The 21,372-nt window shown below is 51.7% G+C and overlaps 1 protein-coding gene across 1 annotated transcript in view; it reads right to left on the bottom strand.

Moving 5' to 3' along the window:
* Window positions 1–21,372, bottom strand: part of LOC122375164 (kinesin-like protein unc-104) — a gene marked incomplete at its 3' end in the record, with an annotated part of 81,051 nt that overhangs the window by 35,437 nt on the left and 24,242 nt on the right. Inside the window, exons 9-28 of the mRNA XM_043354394.1 lie at window positions 20,782–20,939; window positions 19,991–20,130; window positions 19,222–19,260; window positions 15,662–15,760; window positions 15,184–15,317; window positions 13,267–13,433; window positions 12,849–12,994; window positions 12,419–12,517; window positions 12,038–12,141; window positions 11,700–11,817; window positions 10,921–11,093; window positions 10,490–10,677; window positions 6,477–6,614; window positions 6,127–6,245; window positions 5,159–5,305; window positions 3,679–3,844; window positions 3,344–3,431; window positions 2,952–3,073; window positions 2,551–2,699; window positions 1,071–1,235 (exon numbers count right to left, since the gene is read on the bottom strand). Of these exons, the coding sequence (XP_043210329.1) occupies window positions 1,071–1,235; window positions 2,551–2,699; window positions 2,952–3,073; window positions 3,344–3,431; window positions 3,679–3,844; window positions 5,159–5,305; window positions 6,127–6,245; window positions 6,477–6,614; window positions 10,490–10,677; window positions 10,921–11,093; window positions 11,700–11,817; window positions 12,038–12,141; window positions 12,419–12,517; window positions 12,849–12,994; window positions 13,267–13,433; window positions 15,184–15,317; window positions 15,662–15,760; window positions 19,222–19,260; window positions 19,991–20,130; window positions 20,782–20,939 (2,659 nt within the window). The remainder of the gene's footprint in view (window positions 1–1,070; window positions 1,236–2,550; window positions 2,700–2,951; window positions 3,074–3,343; window positions 3,432–3,678; window positions 3,845–5,158; window positions 5,306–6,126; window positions 6,246–6,476; window positions 6,615–10,489; window positions 10,678–10,920; window positions 11,094–11,699; window positions 11,818–12,037; window positions 12,142–12,418; window positions 12,518–12,848; window positions 12,995–13,266; window positions 13,434–15,183; window positions 15,318–15,661; window positions 15,761–19,221; window positions 19,261–19,990; window positions 20,131–20,781; window positions 20,940–21,372) is intronic.

The raw sequence follows: 21,372 nt of genomic DNA, 5'->3' as shown, positions 1-21,372 counted from the left end.
ACCAGTTCCCTGACGTCCTTCCAGTTGATCTCCGTCTGTCTCTGTCTCTGTCTCCATCCCCTTCTCCCCACCACTCACCGACCACCAGTTCCCTGACGTCCTTCCACTTGATCTCTGTCTGTCTCTGTCTCTGTCTCCATCCCCTTCTCCCCACCACTCACCGACCACCAGTTCCCTGACGTCCTTCCACTTGATCTCTGTCTGTCTCTGTCTCTGTCTCCATCCCCTTCTCCCCACCACTCACCGACCACCAGTTCCCTAACGTCCTTCCAGTTGATCTCTGTCTGTCTCTGTCTCTGTCCCCTTCTCCCCACCACTCACCGACAACCAGTTCCCTAACGTCCTTCCAGTTGATCTCTGTCTGTCTCTGTCTCTATCCCCTTCTCCCCACCACTCACCGACCACCAGTTCCCTGACGTCCTTCCACTTGATCTCTGTCTGTCTCTGTCTCTGTCTCTATCCCCTTCTCCCCACCACTCACCGACCACCAGTTCCCTAACGTCCTTCCAATTGATCTCTGTCTGTCTCTGTCTCTGTCTCCATCCCCTTCTCCCCACCACTCACCGACCACCAGTTCCCTAACGTCCTTCCAGTTGATCTCTGTCTGTCTCTGTCTCTATCCCCTTCTCCCCACCACTCACCGACCACCAGTTCCCTGACGTCCTTCCAGTTGATCTCTGTCTGTCTCTGTCTCTGTCTCTATCCCCTTCTCCCCACCACTCACCGACCACCAGTTCCCTGACGTCCTTCCAGTTGATCTCTGTCTGTCTCTGTCTCTGTCTCTGTCTCTGTCTGTCTCTATCCCCTTCTCCCCACCACTCACCGACCACCAGTTCCTTGACGTCCTTCCAGTTGATCTCTGTCTGTCTCTGTCTCTGTCTCTGTGTCTATCCCCTTCTCCCCACCACTCACCGACCACCAATTCCTTGACGTCCTTCCAGTTGATCTCTGTCTGTCTCTGTCTCTATCCCCTTCTCCCCACCACTCACCGACCACCAGTTCCCTGACGTCCTTCCAGTTGATCTCCGTCTGTCTCTGTCTAGTCTGTCTCTATCCCCTTCCCCACTCACCGACCACCAGTTCCCTGACGTCCTTCCAGTTGATCTCAGCGCTACGCTCGTGCACCACGGTGACTCTCAGCCGGCGCTGGATGCCCTGGTGCAGCAGAAACTGACCGCCCGTCGGCAGCTCGTCCTGGTGCTCCACCACGGCTGGCACGTACTCCCCACTGGGTGCTGGAGGGAACCAAGGAGCCAGATGTCACAGGGAGGTCACATCGGTTACAGTGCAGCTCGTCCTGGTGCTCCACCACGGCAGGTACGTACTCCCCACTCGGGGCAGAGGGGGCAGAGGGTTAACAGGTCACAGGGATGTCACGGGTCACAGAGGTCACAGGGCAGCTCGTCCTGGTGCTCCACCACCGCTGGTACACTCGGGGACAGATTGATATTCCACCACTCCCTATACCCATCGGGCTCCCATGGCTCAGCACTGGCTGCTGCCAGTGGCAGCACTGGCAGCACTGGCACTGGCAGGCAGTGCTGACCAGTGCTGAGAGCAGGCAAGACTGGCAGCAGCCAGTGCTGAGCCATGGGAGCCCGATAGGTAGGGAGTGGTGGAACATCAATCTGCCCCCGAGTGTACGTACTCTCCGCTCGGTGCTGTAAAGATAGAGGGGTCACAGGTCACAGAATACAGAGGTCACAGGTCAGCCCGCTCTGGTGCTCCACCACCGCCGGCACATACTCCCCACTAGGTGCTGAGGGAGACGGAGAGGTCACGGATCATGGAAAGGCCCGCCATAGAATACTGAAGTGACACCGACGCCGATACAGCGACCTAAATAAATCAAGTTACACGACCACTGGATATCAATGACAGGAGGTCAAGATGATCGAAGTCGACTTTGACAATGCGGTTTGTATGCGACATTGCAGTGCCGTGCGGGGTCTGAACTCGAAATATTGTATAAAAAAATTGAAGCACATGAAGACGTGAGGTTAAACTGGGCAGCAAAATGTCACCAGTTACCCAGTAGAACAATTACAGTGGGGCAATGGCCATATTGACGTCAGCTCAGTGTAACGTTCCAAGTTTAGATTGTGAGGCGATCCGGCTGAATTAACGACCGTAAAGCCTGCAAATTTTATGACCATATTACGACGGAGTGGCTAATTAAAGTCAACAAGGCGCATGAATACTGTATGTTTTCGGAAATAGATTGTGCTGCAAAGTTTATTGCGACTTTCCGAAATAGATTGTGCTGCAAAATTTATTGCGACTTTCGGAAAAAAATTGTGCTGTAAAACTTATTGTGACACACACCAACACGAAATCTAATTATACCAAAGTTCAAAAGAGCGCTGGAAGAACGCCACATAATGTGAATCCTGTGGGCCTGCACAGTAAAATGCAAAGAGTTATAATGGGGGCCGTCACCAACCGACGCCCGTTCCGACCACCCACCAAACCCTTGCCGTCCTCAGTCCCGCCCTTAGTCCCGCCCGGCCGCCCTCGGTCCCGCCCTCAGTCCCGCCCAGTCGCGCTCACCGAGCTCGCAGATCTCGAACCAGACGAGGATGTCGTGCCGGGCGTGCACGTGGGCCGAGCACGGCTGCTGCAGCGGACCGAACTTGGACGAGCGCACCGGCTGGCTGATGGGAATGGCCAGCGGCTGCAGACGACGTGGCGGCGGACGGCTGACGGACAGAGAGACAGACGGACAGTCAGTGACGGGCACAGAGGAGTCAGACACGGACAGGACGGTCAGGGCGCACCGGCCGACTGATGGGGATGGCCAGTGGCGGCGGTCGGCTGGGGGGGGGGGGGGAGTCACGGCGAGGTTGGCACTTAGCGGCGGGGAACTTCGGCAGGCCAGTTTTTCAGTGCTTTCACGCAGACACCAACCCAAACACGACCCACATCCTCAGCTTCCCATCCCCTTTACTCACAGGCAAGAGTCCATGCGCGAGTCGTTGTGCAGCGGGTGCTGCTGGTAGTGGCCGAACACCTCGAACACCAGCGGCTCCGTCTTCAGGTACTCGACAAACGACCGGCTCACCGTCACAGTGATCTGAAACAGCGTCACACGTACCGTCACAGCGGGTCACACTCATCGCCAGATCTCTAAAGACGTCACATAACGTCACAGACACGTCACGACGGCTCAGCGTTACCACGATCGGTGTACTGTAACACGTCTCACCCAGCTGAATTGCTGGTAGTCAGGCCCCAAGCCGATGCCACGCTCCCCATCCCACTCCGCCGATCAGCAACGGCCCATCCGCTGTGTCCAGTTACTAACTACAGTCACACTCCCAAGCCATGTCAGTTTGGTACGTACGTTCTGGACGTGATAGAAGCCGATGGGCGCGGCCCCAGAGTTTTTGATAGGCTCTGTTGAAAACGCCTCGTCGTCGCGATGTCGGAACCTGCGAGCAGAGGGAGTGGATGCGGGTTAAACACTTGTCAAAGGCGGAATCACACTTCCGTCCGGTAAGTGACATATGTAGATTGTAGGTAGGTAGATAGTACGTGGATGGCATCCCGATTGTGGGTGGTGTCGGCAATCTGACAAAATTATTTACATTTGGCTTGTCCTACCCGCCTCTTGCACACTCCTCTCCCTTACACGAAGTCTCCCCTCTACTCCCACCCCCCGCCGCTCGTGCAACGCACTTGAACTGGCAGAAGACGTCCGAGTAGTCGCTCTGCATGCCCATGCCCTGCAGGACGGTGACACGGAAGGTGAACTCGGCGCCGGGCGTCAGGTGGGCCGGCAGCTGCTCCTCGGCCTCCTTCTCCGAGTCGCCGCGGCCGCTGTCCGCGTCCGTCTCGCCGTCTCCTGATAGGGGGGGGGGGGGGGGAGGCAGGCGCTGTGACCAACATCGGTGCGAGCGACTTTAGCGAGTGTCATTTGAGCGAACGTCATTTGAGCGAACCATTTTCAGCGACTGGCAGCTTAGCGAATATCAAATTGAGCGATTATCAAATATAGCGATTATCAATGTAAGCGAAAGCTATGTTTCAGCGACATCTTTTTCGTCGACTACAGTTTGAGCGACTGTCATTTCAGCGAAACACTTCATCGTCCCGTAACGGTGTATTTTTTATTTTATTTTTATTTTGCGAACGTACGTACAACGAATGTTTCAGGAACTTTTCATGGTTATCCGGCACTGGATGGCGGATGTCACGTTCAAAGTTCAGACATTAAGCTCCAAATTTAATGCCACATTTCTAAAAAAATTCCAGCGGTTCGATTTAACCCCCCCCCCTGCTGTTTGCCAAAAATGATAATCAAACATATGTTCAGAGATTCATATTGCTTGTGCTGTTTTTCGCGAAATTCCCCCGCTTGAATTTGGATCAGTTCCCCATGCTGTACAATTTGTTCTTGCCCCAAGCAACGTACGAATTTCCAGATATTTGGGTGAGGTCCCTGAAACATAGACTAGATCCCCCTGTGGCGTCCCGCGAGTTTATTATTGGTCCTTGGCATTCCTTCCATCGTCCTATCACGTTCCACATTTCCAGATCAAGGTTGCAGAATGAGGCCAGATATTTTTGTGGTTTCCATTCTTAAAAGCAAATTTTTAATTTGCCGCACGCAGCTTGAAGCATGACACATACCAAGCGGGTATTCCAAGGGCAAGAATTTCCGAAAAGTAGCAAATGATTGACTTCCGTCGCGTTCGGTTTCGCTTTCGCTCAATTGGTCCCCCATTGACCTCCACATATTCGCTCAATCTGGTTTCGCTGATTCTGGTCCTCGCTTAAGTTGATAATTGCTGTGATTGAATTCGCCGACTTGACAATCGCTGAAAGAGTCAATCGCTTAAATTGATAATCGCTGAAAAGGCTTCGCTCAAATGTCGTTCGCTGAAATGACGCTCGCTCAGGTGTCGCAGAACCGACCAACATAGTTGGCGGCAGACTCTAATTTTGCAGTGCAGCCTCTACATTGGTTCTAAGGGCGCATTGTCACCTAGTCATTCCAAACAAAATTTTGTGAGTTGAATGGGCGTGCTCATTTCAGCAGGTATAAACACGGATAGGTAGCCTGTTCTTCAGCAGGAAAAAAACGAGCTCCGTAAGGTTGCTGAACCTTGCCCGCGCAAGAATGACAGAAAGTGAGCGCTCTGAGCCATCGACTCACGTGTGAGCGCGCCGGCCTCTACTGACGCGTCCTCTCCTAGTGGCGGCGGTCCGCGCGCGCCGGCCGGCCGTGCCGCCAGCTGGTCGTCGCTGAAGGTGATCCGAGCCGACTGGCGCACACCCGAGGAGCACTCCAACCCGTCCTCGTCTGAGAGAGGGGAGGAGGGGAGAGTTATAGAGGGAGACGAGGTGACGTATGGGTAGTATCGGACACCAGAGGAACACCCCAGGCTGTCCTCGTCTGCAGCGGGGGAGAGGAGGGCAGAGTTACAGAGGGAGACGAGGTGACACGCGGTCAGTACCGCACACGAGGGGGACACTCCAAACCTTCCCAGTCTGGAGGGAGGGGGGGCGCAGTGATGTGCGGCTTTTACCGCCGTAACTCACAGGACAACATAGAGCGAGCCCGGCGAGGTATGGGGCACTGTGATTAAAAGCTAAAAACAGAAAAAAAACAGAAAAACTGTACGAATAGCGAAAGGATAAAACAATCATCATGACACAGCGTTCGCTCAGTATACACCTTTGAAATGGAGTGTCACAATGACAATGCACCAAACTATACACAATTGCACTATTCAATGTTCAATAAGTGGCAATCTCAGTTCAATGACCTTATCAGACGTCTCGACCCGAGCACAACCCTATATGACTGGGCTCTTTGCTTGTCTGTTGATTGGATCATCAAGGCATGCCGACTACTGGGATCAATTTTGCGCACGTACCGTTATGCTGATTTAAGACGTGTTCATTACAAATTCTCTCTTGTAACAAGAGAGATCTGACTGGAGGTGAGAACAAAAAATCAGTACCTATGTAGGTTCGGGAAACGTTAAACCAGTAAGACGAGCATGCCGGAAAGTTAAAAAAAAAATGATTGAGAAAATGTTTACACATAAAACCGGGTTCAGGATAAAACCATCACCTAGCTGATCCCAGACCCCGCGCCTCCACCCCGTTCCCACTCACCCAGCACGGCCTGGACGGCCACGCGCAGGTAGCCCTTGACGTCTCCGTTACCGTTAACCACGGGCACCTTGTGTATGAGCGCCACCGGGTACAGCAGATTACTCAGGTAAACGAAACCTCTGGAGACAAAGCAGGGCGGAAATGCAATGGTGAGCGAACAGCTACAAGGTATCTAGTATTATATATGGATGAGGTATGTGCATTTATATGTGGCGATGACCTGCACTTGCTGCTATTTCAGTTATCAGTAGTGATCACAAATCACAAATGCAAACGATAAACTGACAAAAGCTCCCACTCCTCGTCCACCCGACCTTCCAACCCAATCACGCCCCCGCCCCTTGTCGCACCTGCCGATGACCCTGAACCAGGGGAAGCGGTCGTAGAACGGGTCGCCGCCGGTGACGTTGTCGACGCTGTGGTCCGGAGAGCTGGGGCTCAGATCCGCCTCGTTGTGGTACATCTCGCGCATCAGTTCCAGACGTTGTCTGCCCGGCCAGACGACGACGTCATTCGGTTTAGTCGGGGAGGGGCGGACTCTTCCGAGCATGCACGGTCAAGCAGCCGTCGTTTAATAGCCCGCCTCGGCTCAACCAACCAACTTCCGAGGGGGAGAAACCAAGCGCCAGACCACCGAGTCGCGCTAGCCCTCGTTCCGCGAATTGAACTATGATAGATATTATCTACTTCTATCCCGGCCATCAGAGGCCATCCAGCTCGATGATCACGATATAATGATCCGAGGAGGGGGACGGGGAGAACAGCGGGGTGTGAGCGGACATTCGTGTGATCGGATGTGGACACGCGTTATTAGGTTCGAAGCGAACTCAGATGGGAAGTTTGTAAATTTAGTAGGTATAGGGTACGTGCTTGAAAATTGATCAACCTTCATTTCAATACTATGTCAAACGTCACCCAAAGCGATATGTCAATAGCTGACAGTCGAGCCCTTGTTGCAGAGACAGTTGTATGCTGAGGTCATCGTCAGTCTGAAACATCTGCACTTGTAACAGCAATCAGCATGCAATGCTGAGGCAGGACGACACGTGCCAAAGACACCCAGCCCAGCAGGCATAAGAACACCCGGAACAGGCAAACTCGATTCACGCATGCTCAAAAGCAGCATCAAACCATGTAATAAATACACCACTGCTTTCACGAATTCACGAAAAAATACACCACTGCTTCACTTCTTGCTTTTGGTCGAGATTGGCATCACTGAAAAATATTTTCTATCGAAAAGTATTTTGACGCTCTTCAACATGTGGCGGTTTCAAATGATGAGATGGAAGAAGCACTAAAATGCGTTTGTTTTGCTGGGTTAGACCCTTTCAGTCTGACAGGACCATTTGAGAGCCGGAAGGATGCTAGGAATTAGGGGGAGACATTGGTCTGGGCAGGCACCCTAGAGAGTCGCCGGGGCTGAGCCCGTCCGAATGGACAGGCCGACCAGCCCCCCAAACACTCCCTGCACCCGGCTACGGGTGTGCTCCCTTGGGAGCAGCGGTGCCGCTCCAAGGGAGCAGCCCGCATGAGATAAGGTTTCCTGTCCAGGCCGGAGGGGGTTGCGGCGTGGAGAAGGATTTCAGCATCCTGATGATAGAAACGACGGAACGGGTGACTGAAATTTGTAAGCCGCCATGCTTATAGGTTCAAAAAGCTGCCACACGGAATATGGGCCCAATGTTACCAAATGCCGTGAATGCGCATTCACGGCATTTGGTAACATTCAAAACTATTCCACATTCACTTATTCTTTCGTTTAGGCAACATTCATAATCATTCGTGCTATCAAAATCATTGGACAACATTAGCTGGATGTAATGAAAAAGGATATCTTTGATATCAGTGCCGTGAACTGCGGCCAGTGCTACCAAATCCTATTCACGGCATTGGTAAGATTGGGCCATGGTTATACTTAGAAGTTAGAAGCTAGGTAACAATGGAAACTAGACTGAAAGTCGTCCTCCAATTATCTCAATTTTGACATGAACAACTGTAACCAACATTCATTATTTTTATTCGACGAGCTTTCCGCTGAATCTCCGAACTACGTGCTCGAAGTGCAGACATACGCGTAGGATGTCCAAACATGAACAAGCCATAGTTGAATTTACCCCAGGGCACACTGCAGTTTATCTATAGTCTTAGGTTTATCAAGCTAGAATCCTAATCTACAAAAACGCTCTGCAAGCGAGCGTTGAACAATATGAAAACAATATAAATACATTATTTCTTTACGGCTAACTATGAATAATTCGAAATCGATGAAGGGTTGCAGGTGCCTATATGAAACGCAATACAGCCCTTAAAAGAACAGCAAAACATTCTCCCAAAGCGTAAATGGAACAAGCTGCAAACCTTGGTGACCATCAGCCTTTCTGCAAAAGTGCTACAGGTCGCATTGGTCAAAACAACGCAAGAATGTCAACACGAAAGCGAAGAAAACATACGAAATCGGAAATGAATGTCCCCAAACCAAGCGATCAGCAAATATTCCTTCAAGGAGTGGTACTTTATGCTCGAGGCTGCACGATTAATCGAAATTTCATCCAAAATATTAGGCGCCCTATTGCTATGGATCCCTGCAAGGACTTTTCATTGGCGACCAGACATCCCGGTCAAATCTCGTGTGCAGCACTCGGCAAAGTTCCACCCCTGCGGCCGCTACCAGTTCCACGACACTCCAGCCAAGCCAGGCGGCCCCGCGGCGCGGCTGCGGCCCCCACAGCCCCGGCCGCTGCCCGGGCCGAGCCCACCCGTACGCTGGCGAGGCGGTGGCGGCGGCGGCCGTGGCAGCGAACGTGGCCGGCGCGGCCCCCTCGGGGCTCGGCAGGCAGACGTCCGACAGAGCCAGACTCCACTGGCGCGCCAGCTCCAGGCGCCGGCTGGAGGCGCGCGCCAGCGCGGGTCAGAAGAAGCGCGCGCGCCCGTCAACGGGAACGGAAGCCAGAGTGTGTGGCCGCGTGGGGAAGCACACAAGTGTGCCCCATCGCCTGTACCGACGGCTTTTAGCACCACTTGACACTGTGTCCATCAATTTTGTACATCGGCATGAATCGCAAGGTACTCAAAATCATCTTCATGTATGGTGAATACGAGCATTTCAAATACAAATCCATCAATTTGAATTTATGAGCGGGCCAACCAGAACTGGAAAAATTGACATGCATGGTATACTATGCATGTCAGCCGAAAGTAACTAGCATTGCAAAAAAAGATGTAATGCTTTATTTATCACGGCGCAAGAAATTTTCAGCGATCACTATTCATTGAAACCCACAATATTTATCGTCTCATCTACTCCTCGCTGACATGTGAAATGACATAAAGCTCTTGTATAATTGGACCGTTGAAAAGCCGAGCGGGAGTAGGTGAACTTTCTTTCTTTCTTTTTTATGCTGCGCATTATCGACTATCGAGACCAAAATATATAGCCAGGGCTACTAAGAAACTACATATTCAGAAACACACTTGATGAAAAGAGCCATAGACCTTGGTATACAGGTTTACGGAAGAGTCTACATCTGGCAGCATTCCAAGGTTCACGGAGCTATAATACGCCGTGAACCAGCAACACAGTGGCATCTCGCATGCCAGATAACTGGGCGAGGGAGAGCTTAAAGACCAAGAACAGAGAAGAACACGCCGAAAGACCTAGTGCAGAGAGAGCGAGCGCATATATAGAACAAACAGTAGAGCAAGCCCAGATAAATCGGCAATGCAGCAGCGGAGTGAAAACAACTAGTGGGAGATGTAGCAAAAGCGCTGAAATTGGGTCAAGCAGAAGAAGCGCATGAGTGAATTTGCGTCTACAGATGCTCTCATGCAGTGCAGACAGGGACTGAATTCGTCGTTTGTCCCCGATAGTCTCTGAAACGTCACCTAAAAGTATTTCTCATGAGCCAACATTTCGCATGAGAGAAAGAGCAAGCCCAAAAGCATGACGAGAGGAAACGACCATTCTGTAGTCAGTTCCCAGTCCCTAAAGTCAGCCGTCAAGAGTCCGCAGTCAGATGTTCAAAATCCCAAAAGATAAGCCCGAGCTTTTAAAAGCGATATGCCAATGTGTTGCGGTTGACAATCAATGCTGTCTATTTCGGACATTTCCACTTACTCCCACTATCGGCAATGCCAAAAACAATACCAACGGAATGTCTGCAGTTATTCTCGTCAGAGAAAGTACGCTTAACAGTGAGCGAACCCTTCAACAATTCTTACAATGTCCGTTTGCGACGACGGGATAAAAACGACGCGGCATCAATAAAAAAAAAACATTTAAAACCTCAAAAAGGCTTACATCACCCAAAACTGGTGCTAACTCACCACTCCCCAGCCCCTCCGTGCCGGTCCCCGAACCTACCGCAGTTTCTCGATGCTCCAGAAGTGTGTTGCTCCGTTCTTCTGGTCCTTGACCTCGACTGCGACGATGGTGCGAGGGTAGGGGCGTCCCTCGGCGGCCGCCTCCAGCTCGTCCTCAGCTGAGGGCGTCAGCTCAGCTGGCAGCGGGCTGTACATGGTGTCCGTCATCAGCGTGAACTGGAACTGGACCTGTCGCAGACCAAGGGGCAAAAGTCAGACCGTTCACCGTGGAGCCCGAGAGCCCGACGTAAGATTTTGCTGACGGCCAGACAAGGCTTGGCAATGTCCAAAAATTACATCACACACGGCTTTTGAAACAAAATAGAACCAGAGCATGGCGAACAGCTATTGGCCTGGCACCATGAAGTAGACATCTATATCGGTTGGGCCCTCAGCCCAGTCACCGGAATCTCAGGCAGACGCCCTTCCCACCTTCTTCTTGAGCTCGACGCTGATGGCGTTGGCCTCCTTGAGGAAGATGGCGTTGCCCCAGAGGTCGTCTCGCAGCGAGGTGAACTGGTGGTAGCGCCACTTCTGGAAACACGTGGCCGCCAGCTGGAAGTCGCGGTCTGTCCAGCTCACCTCGTTCTCAAACAGAGGATTCACTGAGAACAGGGGTACAGTCAAACATCGGCTTCACTGACAACAGGGGTACAGTCAAACAGCGGGTTCACTGACAACAGGGGTGCAGTCAAACAGGGGGTTTGCTGAGGACGGAGAAGGCACACAAACAAACAGGGGGTTGAGTGTGAGTAGGGGCGACGCATACAGGTGACTCGAAGGACGAGCCAGTGTTTCACACATTACTTTCTGGAAAATATCGCAAACGCTCAACATATGTAGCGGACACTGGTTGTTGAACAAATATAAACACTCTGATTGCAATTGAAAGTCCGCCTTTGATTAAGCTTAGCGTTATGAGGAAAATCATTGTTATTACGGTATGAGTCATTTGACCTTATCCTCAATCCTTTAAGTAAAATGTGATGGCAAAAATACAATATAAAAACGATATATTTCTAGCACTGCTCTTTCTCAATCGGTTCGCAGGTTAGTATAAGTGCAAAAAAGTCCGTCTACCAAAAGGGATACAGTAATATAAAAACGATATACTTCTAGCACTGCTCTTTCTCAATCGGTTCGCAGGTTAGTATAAGTGCGAAAAAAAGTCTGTCTACCAAAAGGGATACAGTCGACCTCTCCTCTCTCACCGTAAACGTCTTCCTCCGGCGCGAAGTCGTCGGTGGCCGTGTAGGACGAGTACATGGACATGGTCATCGTCTGCTCCTCCACCTGCTTCTGCAGTGCGTCAATCTTGGCCTCGTAGTTCTGTCAACACAGACACACCGGGGTTAGCGAACGGCTCGGTCACGCAGGCTGGTCATGGCATGAGCATTGAGTACCCGGACAAACGAGGCTGGCGAACAAGGGAAACGCTACAGTCTGGCAGCCCTCCGAGAACACAGTAAATAACTGGTCAGCAGACAGTCTGTCCGCTGTGAATGAACTAGCAGTCACGGTTTCCCTAGTTACTGTCGGCTACTCTCACCTTCCGCTCCTTCTCAAACTGCAGTTTGCTCTCTTCTTTCTCCTTTTTAAACTGCTCCTCCATCGCCTCCAGACGCTTCTCCATCTCCTTCTTCAAGTCGATGCCTGAGGAACACAAAGACAGCGTTTGAGTATCAGCATTATCCGCAGTGAGTTTACACTTAACAGGTAAGATAAATCTGTCAGCTCTCAATGTAACGGAACGTTTGTCACATATTCATAGTTGATATGAAGGCAGTGATATTTGTCGGAAATGACAAATGAAAAAAAAATAAACGCCTCAGGTCGTGACTCCCTCATTCATCCGATCCGTGCCCGCAACACCTTGGTCTTTCATTCAGCATCACCTATCAATTCCCTCCCCATACACTCCAAAACGTACCCTGTTTTTCGAGTAGCTCCAACTGGGCAAACTGCCAGTCAACCGACTCGCTGCTGGGAGTTGTCTCTCGGCTGGGGGACTTCTCCCTCCGCTCACGGGCTGCCGAATATCAGAGGCACGTCACAGTGAAGCTCACACAGGCGGCGAAGAAAAGACATCAGGAAAGACTTACATGAGCGAGTGAAACGTTTCGCAAACAATTACTAATACCCTCGTACAAATGGCATCACTGTGATTTTTCTTTTCAACATTCTGATACACTGATCACAGCAAATTCTTGCTCGTATATTCAAAGCCCCACAGGCATTGCCCTCACCCCGGCAGTCCTTTCCGACAATCATTGCCCAGTAGCTCCGGTCTCAGCCGCTAGCTGTACAGTGTGCACTGTGCAGTATCGAGGCTCCGGACGTTTTTAACAGCCGCCACTCACCCTGTTCGGGGTGGTTGAAGCGGAACACGTGGTTCTTGCCGAGGATGACGCGACTGCCGGTCCTCAGCACCACCGGCTGGGTGATGGTCCGCCCATTCACATAGCAGAGCGCGCCGTCATTGGGTATCAGCATCACCACGCCCTCCCTGTGGCGGCGAGAGGGGCGCGGGGCGTCAGGGAATGGGAGTCAAACGGCGCAAACTAAACGCAAAACCGGCTTTTCCAGCGGACAATTTCGGCGCAGATGCGTGACACACAAAAAAGAAAGCAAAAAGCGGCTGTAAAAGAGGTGAAACTGAATATCGAGTTTCATTTTGTTCACACTCGTTATCACCTCTGGTTAGTGGATACTCACACCAATCCAGTTAACATCTCGTCGTCACCAGCTGTCATAAGCTGACCTGACGCCGTCACCGACCTGTTCTCGAAGATGCAGTGCTCGTTGTAGATGTGCGTGCCGATCAGCTGGATGTCCTGCGGGATGTTGGCCTCTGCCGAGCCCACGCGCGTGATGCCCTCCTTGATGTAGTATATGAGACACTCGGACATGGACGGGTCCTCGTTCAGATTCACCAGGTGAGGTGTCTGGGGAGGCGGTGGAACGGTCAGATCCGTCCAACCAGGCAGAGATAGATGGTGGTTTGGGGGACGGTCATCATTATCCCTTCTTGGGTGAAAAAAGACGGCCATCAGGTCAGCAGGAAGAAAGAGGAAGAGGTGGAAAAAAGAAAAGTATAAGTTTAACCCTCGCCCATGTAGGGGGGGTTGGTGCAACCCCCCCCCCTGAGGTTTTTCGGAAATAGTGCAAAAACGGCGGCGCGCAGCGCCGCCAAATTTTGGGTACCTTATGGGGCAAACCTTGCGCATCTTTTGATAAAAAAATTTTGACCGGGTCATGTCAGGTCACGGAGTTATGACGTCACAAAGGGAACAGCCTCCGGCCGGATTTTCACAAACTGAGTGCCAACGCCCGAGGTTTCCTGCCGGTGGTACGGACATCGGTTGATGGATCGTGATGAAACTTCCCATGCATGTTGGGGCAAGTATTGGCTATCATATGGTATAAGAAACTTGACCGGGTCAGGTCAGGTCACGGAGCTATGACGTCACAAGAGGAACAGCGTCCGGTACTATTTTTGAAAAGCGCCCGAACCACTATTTTGCTAATTCTTGTCACCTCAATGGGAAGATGCAGCAATATTAGCTTCTATAGGGAGCAAATGGACATCCCAAATCCAAAAATACAATCAGATTTCAAAAATTTAAATTTTGATTTTTCGAATTTCTGCCGCCGACTGTGACCTTGCCGACTTCCGGCGCTCCCAACGCGCCATTTTTAGAGCTAGGGAAACGAAATACATACCAAACGATAGAGAATTGATCAAGAAACACGATAGTGAAGGTTTCAAGTCGATATCTCCCACCGTTTTGCCGCAATCGCCGCGGAAAATTTGAAAAAGTCTATTTTTCCGAAAATTTGACCTTTGACCGGTCAAAAGTAGGTCAAATGTTGACCTAGGACCAAAAAATATACCACCAATCGCGAGATCTCGGCGAGAGCAATCCGTTGGTCTTTTCCGCTAAGCTCTACGACGCTCCGTTTTCAAACGCCAAGGGGGGGGTCGCACCAACCCCCCCCCCCTGCATGGGCGAAGGTGGCAGATCGCCGTTTACGGGCGAGGGTTAATGAAAAGGAGAGTAAGTTGGAAGGGAGAGACAGTGAAGAAAAGAAATGACTATTAACTAGAGAGAGCAAGAGAGGAGAGAGAAACACTTAGGAAGACAGCGAGAGATGACAGTTTTCTACAATTTCCCATTTATTGTGCGACACGCCTTAAGCTGCGCTCTTAGACAGCTAGCGACATTCTTTCTACCAAGTAACGTAATATCACAAGCCCGACACTCTCCAGCCCAGTAAACAGCCTTGTTGACAGTGGGTTTGGAGCGCTGGCGCCGGTGCGGACAGCAGTAAAGCCGTCCACCGGGGATTCTTTCCACTCGGGACCCGGCAGTGACCGGAAAAACACGCACCCGGCGAGCGATTTCTCGACAACACACTTTGGCCGTGCCCGGCGGTGATGATACTAAAGAGTGGGTAAGCTGCGCATCACTCCGGTTGGGAGGAAACTACGTGCACTCTGTCTCGCCCCACTAAACGGTGAGCACCTCGCCCGTTTCAGTGAGGAGATGCCTTTGTCGCACTCCAGTAAAGGGGGTCGACCTCATATTCTGTTTTGATGAGAGGGTGGATGTTTAGCCCCGTCCAGATAAAATGGTCTGTTTTGGTGAGAACATACCCTTGTCTCACTCTGGTAAGCGGAGACGAACATCTCACCTGTTTCGGCGAGAAGATGCCCACCGTCTTGCCGTCCTCCTTCAGAGCGATACCCATCTCAGCGAACACCGTCTCCCGGTACTGACGCACGTCATCGGCGCGCTTCAGCTTCTCCTCCCAGGTCTCACTGAGCTCTGGGAGGTCAGGGCAGGTCAGGTCAAAATCCTGTGATCGTCTAGGTCTCACTGAGGTATGAGAGTCCAGGAACGGTCAGGTCAGGTCGGGTCAAAGAAGTGCAAGGAAACTCCAGATTTCTCCATGTTTATCTCAGATTTGCAAGTTCACACTAGATAAAGTAACGGAAAATAGCACTTGGACCCCGGGTACCTTCGGCAGTCAACCTCAGAACTGTTTCACTGCCTTCAAGAACAGTCCCCTTTACAAGAAAAAACATCAGGTTTGGTGCACATCTTCCGACATCAATCAGCTCCTCCTAAGCCGGTCCGCCCAGTCTTGTCCTGTCTCTCGATGAACCAACCTGCCATGATTTTCTCGTTGACTTGCAGCTGGTGGACGGCATCCTTGGTGACATTGCTGGTACCGCTGGCCTCAGCCGAGCCCTCCTCGGCAGCCGAATCTGAGAGAGACGGACAGACATACAGTCAAAGACGGCATACGGCCGAGCCCTCGTCGGCAGCGGAATCTGAGAGAGACGGACAGACATACAGTCAAAGACGGCATACGGCCGAGCCCTCGTCGGCAGCGGAATCTGAGAGAGACGGACAGACATACAGTCAAAGACGGCATACGGCCGAGCCCTCGTCAGCAGCCGAATCTGAGAGAGACGGACAGACGTACAGTCACAGACGGCACCAGCCAGGCAAACACGTCGACCATGTGATTGACGCCACGAGAAGGCTCGCGAAGGCCCGAGACAGACCGACACAGACGGACGGACAGACGGACAGACAGACACAGACAGACGTACAGACAGACATGCCGACGGCATCTCCGACAGACACACCAGCTGCTGTCGGCGGCGACGCAGGTAGAGTGATCTCGGGACAGGCAGCGGCAGCAGCAGACGGACACGGATGATCGGCCAGCAGCAGTGGCAGCATCAGTCGGTATTCCAGTAGTTTATGGTCAGTAGTCATTTGCAGTTGTATTAGCAGTGGTCAGAATCTAGCAGCCAGATGCACCAGCAGCGATCAACGGTCACAGGTGGAATGGATCAGCAGCGGCACCCAAGAGTTCAGCGTTGAAAACGGCTCGGTTAACCAGCAGGCAGTTAGCAGTTTCGGGCGCCGAAGGAAAAGCTCCGTCAGCATGACCATTCGGCCGGACAGTAGCGGGGAGAAGGGGGGGGGGGGGTCGTTCCCAGGGCGGAGAAGGCTCGAGATGTCGCCTAACGAGTTGTGGACACCCGTGTCAAAATCGGCCCAAACTTGTTCAGCCAGTGAAAATACAAGCGGCTGTCAACGATTTCACATATGCAGTGGAGTATGAATATGCCACTACACTGAATATCCAACTAAACAGACCAGACACCTACAATATCGAGCTGCTATCTTATCATAAAGCGCACTTACCATGTTAAAAATACATAATTAACAGCAATCAAAAATGTGTTATTTCGGAAAACACCTCCGCAGTATCTCGTTTTTCCTCAGCTTTCCTGCAAAGTATAATTTAACAGTAAATCCGACTAAAAAATAATCAAATTATGTGCCTCCGGACGTCACGACGCTAACTGGAAAATGGACGATTCGACAGAGCCTTTGAGACATTAATGCACCGCCGTCTCACAGCGTCAAAGGTACGCCCACGGAGCAGCGTCGCTGGTGACCGGGAAGCCATCGGCCGGCCTGCCGCCGGATATAACTGGCTCACAGTGGGTGAGCGGCGTCCCTCCACACAGAGGAGGCGCCCCCGCCCACTCTACCAGGGCCTCTGTCGGTGTGAGCCAAGCACGTGGCGTCTGGAGAGGCGTCCGTGACCGCCTCAGATCGATCGGCGGTCGGCAGTGCCGACAAAGTTAGATAGACGGACAGGCAGACAGACAGACGGGCTGGGCGGACGGACAGACGGACAATACGGCTGGGCGGAAAGATACGGCGGCTGGACGGACCCAAAGACACGCTGGCTGGGCGGACGGATAGACATGGCGGCTGGGCGGACCAACAGACAACAGACAGCTGGACGGAAAGACAGACAATCCGGCTGGACGGACAGACAATGCGGCTGGACGGACGGACGAAGTACGATAGACGAACCCACAGACAACCCGGCTGCACGGACAATCCGGCTGTGCGGACGAACAGACATGGTAGCTGGACAGACAGACGCAGGGAAATGTTCCGCCAGGCTGCACTACGGATTGTCCTACTGCAATCCGACTGGTAATGGACAGATCCGTGAGACGGGAGACTGGCGTGGGCGGCAAGACAGGCAGTAAGCCCGGGGTAAAATCCGTGAGACGGGAGTCAGGGGTGGGCGGCACGACAGGCAGCGTGTCTCGAGTAACCAGCCGCAAATCCGGCTCATCGTGTCCGGCCGGGCGTAAAGGGTGGGCTTTGTCTAATGATCAGACGGATGATGACGTCAGAGGGCTGGTCGGTGCGTCAGGAAACAAAAACGAGAGGGCGGTATTTCAGACCAGCGAGATACTGCGTAGTTCGGAGTTATGCCTTTGAGCATCCAAACGTTGTCCGATTTCCAGGGACCTGATGAAACTTGGCCGGGACGAATGTCACAGAGAAAAATCCTTAAGCAACAGAAGGCCGTGCAATAAACGTCTGTTCCAGCGTGCGTCACAGCTGCATCAGTTTCTTGGACCTTATCCAGGGAACGGTCCGGACAACTATTCAATATAAATCCGCCAGGACGAGATTTTCAACCTCTTCAGTCGCCTGAGGAGCAGTAAAGTAGGAGTATGTCGTGCCCCTATTATCCAACTTTACCACCAACGAGTACCAAAGCCCGTGATCATGCGATAAGCACGTGCGACCCTGTTCCAGTCATACCTCTGCTCTATCGATTGCTCCGGTACTTACATAACCTACAACGACCAACCGTTCGACGCTGGAGAAAAGACCGCAGCCTCCGCGCCCCACCGCGCTCGAGCTGTACCCGGAAGGCTAACCCCCCACCTCTCAGCTGTCACTGGGCGCCGCCGGAGACTGGTTAGCAGTTACGACCGGCAGGCGGTCCCACATCCAATCCACGGGGACGTCCAGACAGATGAAACGCCGGACCCGGCAGTGGCGAGTCGCGGAGCAATCTACACCGTCCCACCGCGCCGACCGCGGGTACAGGATCACGAATTCAGACGGCACGTGAAACTTTGAAACTGAGCTGATCATTTCCTTATTGTGAAGTTATTTTAATTCGCTCCTTTCTGCTGATTTAGATAATGTCATAACGAAGTCCACAGGCGATGAACATACCCAAATAAGCACACGTCGACAACGGACATATTGGGTAGTGACGAAGAGGCAGACAGGCTCGAGTATTTACAGTGAGTCAGGGGTCACAGTCCCACGTAGACATGTGCGTGTGCATCACTGGCGAGTCGATGGCGTGAGTCACGAGCACGCAGACTCGTGTGAGTGCTGGGTAGCGGGAGGGGTGCCAGCCAGTCGATACCATGTGTCACACAAATCACTGGCCATGGGGCGGGGTGGGGTGGGGTGGAGGGCGGTGGCTGGGGTCGCTGCACATTACCACAGGCCAGGCGTCCCAGTATCGGGGGAGGTGCGAAGGGCAGCGCGCAAAGCAAGCAGTGAGGACGCAAAGTCCAGCGAGCGGTGAAAATTCCCGAAGCCAAGAGCCAGCACCTGCACCAGACACGTCTAAATCAAACTCAGACAGCTGGGTTAGTAGAGGCCAGGCGGGTTACAGCGGGGTCGGACTAGATCGTTAGACAAAATGGGGGGAGCTGTGATCGGCGGCAGACCACCACCGGAGGCCCCAGAGCCGGGGATAGACCTCCGACTCAGCGGCAGAGAGGGAGCCGAAGCCCAGCAGCTAGAAAAGCCCCGGACAGTGCACGCCGGCAGGCAAAGACTGCTTGTTAGTGTCAGGCCGGCTACTTACTCGACTTGGGCTTATTATTGGAATAATTAACGGTCCCGTCTGAAACCAGGCGAGAGCCCTGTCAGATCGGTCGACATAAGAACTGCCGTTGCCATGGCAACACACACCACCATTAGCGAAGTCAAACCATTATCATATCCAGATTTCAGGATATGAATAATGTATGACAATTGCTTAAAATATGAGCTGATCAAAATAGAAAAAAGCCCACTTTTTGTCCGATGCACTCGCTTTATCAGTTCTTACAACGCATCATAGTCAGGAGGGCGACGGTAATTTAGTCATATCTGTTATCGCAGGTCGATCATGCCAATAATGGGAAGGGGAAAACTAACAAAGACACATAAAACAAATCAACATTGGCCGCTATTGGATCCTTTTCGAAGCCTCTCTGGCAGGCCATCCAAAAATAATACAATAGTGACTTAATATTTTGAAAAATAAATAAATAAAATATAACCCAGATCAGGTCTTGCATGCCTTAGGACGATCAAAAGGGTAAAAACATTCATGAGCAAGACAAAGACAGAACTGTCAGGACGGCCAGATGGCTGAGACTTTTGCTAAAATGAAAACTTTTACTAAGAAATCAAAAATATTTGTATCGGTTATTTACAAAAAAAGACATGGGGCATTATTTCACTAACAATAAAAAGAGCATTTGATAAACTGGATGACGGAAACGCCTCAAACCCTCCGTCGCCCGGTTTTCGTTAAATCACACGGAACAGATGTCACACGTCCCGGCCGCACTCCGCCGCTGACTCACCCGAGTCCACCTGGATGCCCTCGACCTTGAGCAGGTCGTGCAGCCGGCTGATCTCCTCCCGCAGCTCTCGGATCAGCTTGGCGTTGGCGTCCTCATTCACCACAGCCTTGCAGACGATCTGCTTGGCACGGTCCGCGTACCTGTCAGCGTGGCCAGAGAGGAAAGTGAGAGCGAGGTCCAGATAGGAGGTGCCAATATTGACTGAGGGGTGTCGCTGTGAGATTGGCCTCTGCCAATAGGTCCGATTAAAACATGTAGGTATCAATGACTCACTAGGAAGTATGGTTATCAAATTAAATAGTTATAGAAAACTCCCAGCAAAATACAGTGAACAGAGCGATTTTGTTATGATAATAAGCTGAGCAGAACATGTGAACTACGTCATGCATCCCGATTCCCTACTTTTGAACATATTCCCTATAGCTGCCGTAGTCACTGTCTACGAAAACAAAATTATTTTGAGAGCCTCGGCACCTCTTCTGCACGCATTAATACGGCAGAGCTACATGCAAACGACTGTATGCAAACGACGAGCTCAGACCGCGGTGAGCTCCCTAACGTATTCACTCGGCACTGTCTTAACCCCTACCAGCATCATCTCCGACAAAACTAAGTCGGGTCACGGCGAATCAACAAAAACTGCAATAAATCAGCAACAGTGGTTGTTTTCGAGGGCCTACTCTGTCGCAATAACGCCAGCAAAACACACACCAACAAATCGGCACACACGGCTGAGCCCGACTATTAGTCCGAGAACTATTCCCACTTTGACTTCCCGTCCCGGGTCTCACCGCAGCGTGGAGAGCGTCTCGTCGTAGTTGATGTCGGCCGGGGAGAGGGCGGCCACCATGGCCGTCTTGCTGTTGCCGCCCAGGTTCTCCCGCAGCAGCCAGGTCAGCACCGAGTCCCGGTACGGGATGAACTCGGCCTTCTTCTTCTTCTTGGACGCCTGCGAGGACGGAGTGGGTCCGCTCAGCACAGAGAGCGATTGGTGGTTGAGCTAGCACGGGAGTTTAAACAGGGTTTGAAACGTTAAGGACATGCGCGCAAAGTTCATTTTTCCACGGAAGACATGTTATCTATCGAGGACAATTGTTAGGCAAGGTTTTACCAAAATTAAAAATCGAATGATATTCACTTATCATTCATCAAGAACACTTATTCTTAACATCAGAGTGGGTAAACCTGAACAAAACTATATATTTTTAGCATACGTTATGCATATTTCATATCGCATCTTTGCGAGTTGTGACTTACCGGAGCCGACGACTGCAGCGTTTAAAACAAACACTAAAATTAGCAACATCACAAACTCCACCAAATCACCAACAAAGCAAACATTATGAACATACACAATCGGTAGCGATGGGATAAAGCGATGT

Source organism: Amphibalanus amphitrite, unplaced genomic scaffold (assembly GCF_019059575.1).
Source record: "Amphibalanus amphitrite isolate SeventyFive unplaced genomic scaffold, NRLGWU_Aamphi_draft 001787F_arrow, whole genome shotgun sequence".
Taxonomy (NCBI): Eukaryota; Metazoa; Arthropoda; class Thecostraca; order Balanomorpha; family Balanidae; genus Amphibalanus; species Amphibalanus amphitrite.
Note: the sequence above shows the minus strand (reverse complement) of the source record. Positions and strands in the feature narration are given on the sequence as shown.